Here is a 6,427-nt window from a genome sequence, read left to right on the forward strand (position 1 = left end):
TGGTTAAACAGTATGGGTTTTGTCCATTGTTGAAGGCAGCATTGAAACTGATTATACAGTATGGTATTTTAAAAAAATACGAATATTAGATTTAGTGGAATCACGTGAACATTTTATTAAGAGATATACAACAAAGGAAATTCAGTTATCCTACTGTGCATTAAGATTTGTAAACATACATGGTTAATTGGTTGAACTTGATCATCTAAAATTTAAGAAACAAAATTTACATCCATTATGAGGAAGTATTGGCTTTAAAACTTACAAGACTTCTCATACCAATTATGTAGTGGTTGAGTATTGAGTGGTAGATCACCAGTAATATCAATATCTTTCTTTTATATTTTGACGTTTTTACTTTGTTCTGCAGAACTATGGATGATTCCTCCCCTCCCCTCCCCTGGACATCTGCAAACACTTTGCATCTCTTTCTCGTTGTTATTTGCCATGACTGATTTTCTATGTTAACCCACTCAAGCTTTTTCGCATTAGGAACATTCACAAAGTTTTGTATTTTATCAGTATTTTATAACAAAAAGTAAATAAAATAAAGCAAAGTAATTCAGCTACAGTTTAATTAACTTTTACGTTTAATTATGAAATGTAGTTCAACAGGATACACAATGTGTTGGATGGATGTTTATGAAAAGTGTCGAGTGATAGAATTTGACATGTGTCAGTAGCCTAGACTTATTTGTGAAAATAATCTTCATAACATTATATATATTGTAAATTATAGCAGACTATTACTTCAACAATGATCAATGTTACAGCTATGATGATAGATTTCAAGTTCTTCAGTGTACGAATTTTCTTTCTAACACATGGTATTCATAGTCAACATTAACAAGTTTTATCAATTTTAAAGGGGCCATAGACAGACGAATTGTTCATTTTTATTCTTCAAATCAGTGAATAAATTAAGTATAAAACCAAGACAAAATACACATGATTTCCAATATTCCTATGACTCAAATTCGACATATCATTTTCTGTTAATGTGGAAGTTAAATCGCAATTTAGATTACTGCATTTAACGGGGTTGTTACACAAATTCTCATTACAACAGTATCTACACATAGCACCCCATCTTTCTCTATATCCGGTTGTTGGTGATCTCTGCCAAGTGCTGCATCCCTTTTCACAGCCATCATAGTGTCCGCTATCTCTTTCACATCCCACATATGCTTTTGGAATAGACGAAGGTAACACTTTTCCTATTGAGATTCGACAACGTTGCCCTATTGGACATGTAACCCGAGTTAAGTTTGGTTCTTTAATGTACTCACTATTTTCGAATCTGTAGAAGCCCTCGTTTCTATGGAAACATTCTAGTTGTTTGTTTGATGTCGTATACACTGATAGCCAGTCTGACATTGTCCAAGTCCCAATACTATAACTTGACGTAAGACTGTCAAAAAGTTTCAAGGTATGCCGTTCATAGAATTCGTTTGACAGAAAACAAGTAGAATCACATGTTGTTGTTTTATTGTTACATCCGGTTGAGGAACCACTCCAGCAGGTGTCAGTTTCTAGACGAAGTTGCGCAGAGGCACAAATATGAGATCCATTGTATGCAAATGTAATTTTTTGTGTATTTGAACGAGATACACTAACACTGACCACATATGATGAAATATTTCCTCCAAATGTAACCCCTGGTACCATGCTGGGAGCTTTACTGTATGGAACGCCATTTGTTACACTGCTATACAGATGTTCGATATTTAGTTTTACAGAAGGTAGCGAAGCTTCCGTTGTTTCATCAACGGTTGCATTGCACTCAATCTGTGGCACATCTGCTGTGGCAGAATAAACAGCACACAAAGTTACCAGGACAAGCGTACATAATATTGTATCCATCGTATTTAACTTTTTGTAAGATTCTAGTGTTTTTTTTCTGAAATTAGAAAAAATATGTTTTAAACACGAAAAGAACTACTAGTATTACGATTGTAGCAAAATCAGATTAACACGAAATCCTTTTACAACTTAAAAAAATTAACGGTTATTTATAGCATGTACAGCATGTCAAATTAAAAAAATAATGAATCACATTAGAATAATGCTAAATAATCCTTCTAAACTAAAATCACTTCTTTACTATTAACGCTACTATTTCTACAATGATATTTATTCATCAATTTAGTAACACAAATCTTAGCTTATATACCAATTTTTTTAAAATCTAGAATTATCTATAGATAACTAGAAAATAAATAAACAAAACTGTTTTTATTACATTATTACATGAGAGCCGTGGTGTAGTGGTTAGTGCATCGGACTACTAACACAACGGTTCCTGGTTCGATTCCCGTTTGGGATGAAAATTTCAGGAACTCAATTTTCGGCTTTCCCTTGACACCATTTGCGAGTATGGTCTTGAGGAAACGATGATAGTCCGTCAGACGGGGACGATAAATGGCTGACCCGTGTTAAGAGAGACCCATATCTCTTGCACGTTAAAGACACCCTTGTAGATTTCGAAAAAGAGTAGGCTAATGTCGCTACAAGGCAGCACTCGCACCCGCAAAGTGGAAAGGGATTTATATAAGTTGAAAAACTTGTTTCCCAATCCACTATAAATAAATATGTTTAAACTAAAACTAAACTACATTATAAAATGTAAATTCCGGAATATGTAAACACTTTCTGAAACATAAATATAACATATACTCTTTTCTAATTTGTCAAGAATATTCTACACTTAAAAATGAAATGTATACTACAGAAAAAATGGCCAAAAAGAAAATTCTAGTTATCTACTTACTACTATTCGCAGTTATGATTAAAATAATTTATCCTTATTTACATTTTATATTATACTGTCAGGTACATGTACTCAATAGTACTTGTAAGATATCAACATTATCTGGAAACAACAGGAAAATTCGCGTAAACACTTAATTACGTATCATAAAAATTGTTGATCAATAAAATTTAAAAATATTTTCATCCTGTCCAATGACATCCAGTATTGAATCAATTTCGATTAAAGAGATAAACTGTTGTTATGTCTTCTATGTTGAATGTTTTTTTTTATAGTTTTTTTTACATAAAAAATTAAGAAAGTGTTTCGTTTTCTAATTTAAAGCTGGGAAATGAACCCTCGTTGATGACGATTAATCACAAGTAAATATATATCTGAGGAATAGTTTTTGTGATGTAATAAAACATTGTTATATCATAAATCATACGTTACATGCTTTCTACATGTTATATACCAGAAGAACTTTCGAAATAGGATGTTAGTGAAGAAGATACTTAAAAGATATGATGCGTTAGTTAGATTGCAGTCCAGAAACTTCACAGACCAAACTTTATGAGTTGAAATTAATTCTGGTTTCTAGTGATTTTCCTTGTATATAAGGACCTTTCTATAACTTAAGGTGTTGATGATAGCATAAGTTTGAAAAGAATGGATTCTCATGATTCAAATATTTGATTTAAAAATTAATCTAACAATGGAATATTTTGAAACAAAAGTCAGAATAATATAAAAAAAACAGAGAAAAAAAGGAGCAAATGTTTGTTTTATATAAATATTATAATTTTAACAAGACAACAGCTATAGAGAATTAGAACACATTACACTACCTTTGATATTTGTGCTTTTTTAATTAAATTCTAATTTTTATCTTAAACTAATTCATGATACTTCTAACATTCCTGATACATCACTTTTAAATGTGTTGTAAACTTTTAGTTACTAGTACAGGCTGTAATATCTCATTGTCAGCAGTCATATTATACTGTGTAAATAGAACTAAGAAGATGCAGTATGATAGCCAATTGACACAGAAATTAACAATTATAGGTCACTATGTGCTTTGAACAATGATTAAACCCATACTGCATAGTCACCTATAAAAGTATTATAGAAAACTGAAAGACATTTCCTTTAGAAAGATGACTGAATATATGGTTGAATATGGATTTCAAATTTGTTTTAAATTTATTTTAGTCCTGAAAAAAATAAAAAATAAAAAATACTGAACTCTGTGGAAAATTCAAAAGGGAAAGTCCATAATCAAAAGACAAAATCAAAATTCCAAACACATCAAACGAATGGATAACAACTGTCATATTCCTGACTACACCATTCTGTAAAATGCCAATGAAACATAATTTCAATACTTTGAGCAAAAACTAATCAATGTATTATTGATTCAAATTAAAAGATACATAAGCATTTGGAAATAGAATTTCATATTTATTTTTTTCAAATGTCATATCTCATAATATGTTCAATGTTCAGTGTAGATAAAGGAGATGCTAGGTATGTACTTTAATTGGACAGCAATACAACAACAAAAATAACCAAAGTGTACATGAAGAATAATATGATTGTTAAAGTAACGCCGAAAGTGATGTTTAATGCTTAAATTTCAGAAGAATATCGAAAAGACTAAAAAATGCAAGTTAAATTAATGACTAAAAAGTTCAATTAAAGGTTACTAAGTATGATAAAGGTGTGTGTTTTACTTTATACTAAGATTTTTATAGTACTGATTGTGGTAAGATGAACATAGTAAGTACATGGACTATTCAGGAATTCACAAGGAAAATTACAAAAAAAAACAAAAAACAGAGGATAGGTTTATAATAACTGATCATATAGTATGGGTTTTGTTCATTGTTGAAGGCAGTAATGTAGTTGATTATACAGTATGGGTTTTGTTCACTGTTCAATGCAGTAATGTTGCTGATTATACATTATTGGTTTTGCTCATTGATAAAGGCAGTAATGAAACTGATTATACAGTATAGGTTTTGCTCATTGTTGAAGGCAGTTATGTAGCTAACTATACAGTATAGGTTTTGTTCAATGTTGAAAACAATATTCTAACTGATTTTACAATGTGTTTTCGTTCATTGTTGAAGGCAGTTATGTATCTGATTATACAGTATGGGTTTTGTTCATTGTTTAAGGCAGAAAAGTAACTAGTTATACAGTATGGGTTTTGTTCATTGTTGAAGGCAGTAATGAAACTGATTATACAGTTGGGTTTTATTCATTGTTGAAAGCAGTAATATAACTGATCATACAGTATGGGTTTGGTTTATTGATGAAGGCATTAACATATCCGATTATACAGTATGGGGTTTCGTTCATTGTTGAAGGCAGTATTATAGCTGTTAATGCAGTATGGGTATTGTTCATTGTTGAAGGCAGTCACATAACTGCTTATATAGTATGGGTTTAGTTTATTGTTGTAGGCATTAACATATCTGATTATTCAGTGTGGGTTTCGTTCATTGTTGAAGGCAGTAATGTAGCTTGTTATACAGTATTTGTTTTGGTTCATTGTTGAAGACAGTCATAAAACTGATTATACAGTTTGGGTTTTGATCATTGTTGAAGGCAGTAATATTGCTGTTTATGCAGTATAAGTATTGTTCATTTTAAAGGTAGTCACATAACTGCTTATATAGTATGGGTTTTGTTTATTGTTGAAGGCATAAACATTTCTGATTATACAATGTTAGTTTCGTTCATTGTTGAAGGCAGTAATGTAGCTTATTATACAGTAATGGTTTTGTCCATTGTTGAAGGTAGTTATGAAACTGATTATACAGTATGGGTTTTGTTCATTGTTGAAGACAGTAACATAACTGATTATAAAGTTTGGGTTTTGTTCATTGTTGAAGGCATTAACATATCTGATTATACAGTATGCGTTTAGTTCATTGTTGAAAGCAGTAATGTAGCTGATTATACAGTATTGGTTTTGTTCATTGTTGAAGGCAGTCACATAACTACTTATATAGTATTGGTTTTGTTTAACGCAGTAATTAAGCTATTTATACAGGAATGGTTCTGTTCATTATTGAAGGCAGTAATGCAGCTGGAGTATTGTTTTATCAAGAAAGAAGAACGGAAAATTACAGAGACTATAAAAACAGTAAGGTTTGCAATTCTTAGAGTTAATTCAGACAGGTTTCTAAAATAAATCTATTTAGGAAATCGATATTGAGTAATCAAAAATTATGAAAATAAGGTAAAATGACAAACATACCGAACTCCGAGGTAAACTCAAAACAGAATGTCCTTTTTCAGATGACTAAAGCGCAAAACAATTAAACGAATTAACACCAAACTTGGTACAGAAATTTTGTTTAAAAAAAATGTGGATTAAACCTTGTTGAATAGCTAACTAAACCTCTCAATTGTAAGACATAAACTTCCATTTTTTTACAACAATATGTGAACAAACAAACAGACATACTAGGAAAAAATGTAAAAACTTAGGACTACAACAGTCCACATTGCATTATAATATTAAGCAGCATAAACTTGATTGATTGATTGTTGGCTGAGTAACGTCCAGTGGCATATATTGCATGTATGTTCAGGACGAGACCATGTGAACATGTTGACAATATATATACAATATATAGGTCCTGTCATGATAGAGACCATTCG

The 6,427-nt window shown here is 30.9% G+C and overlaps 1 protein-coding gene across 1 annotated transcript; it reads right to left on the reverse strand.

The window, feature by feature from the left end:
• Nucleotides 1-558: 558 nt before the first annotated feature.
• On the reverse strand, nucleotides 559-2,865 carry LOC134724663 (uncharacterized). Its single transcript, XM_063587819.1, has 2 exons — nucleotides 2,771-2,865; nucleotides 559-1,900 (listed from the first exon to the last, which is right to left on the reverse strand). The coding sequence occupies exon 2, from the start codon at nucleotides 1,861-1,863 to the stop codon at nucleotides 904-906; it is 960 nt and encodes a 319-aa protein (XP_063443889.1). The 5' UTR covers nucleotides 1,864-1,900; nucleotides 2,771-2,865; the 3' UTR covers nucleotides 559-903.
• Nucleotides 2,866-6,427: the final 3,562 nt, after the last annotated feature.

This window comes from Mytilus trossulus, chromosome 7 (assembly GCF_036588685.1).
Source record: "Mytilus trossulus isolate FHL-02 chromosome 7, PNRI_Mtr1.1.1.hap1, whole genome shotgun sequence".
Lineage (NCBI taxonomy): Eukaryota > Metazoa > Mollusca > Bivalvia > Mytilida > Mytilidae > Mytilus > Mytilus trossulus.

What these genes read in the sequence shown, in the direction of transcription:
- LOC134724663 (XM_063587819.1), bottom strand. Translation starts at nt 1,863, where the DNA reads ATGGATACAATATTATGTACGCTTGTCCTGGTAACTTTGTGTGCTGTT.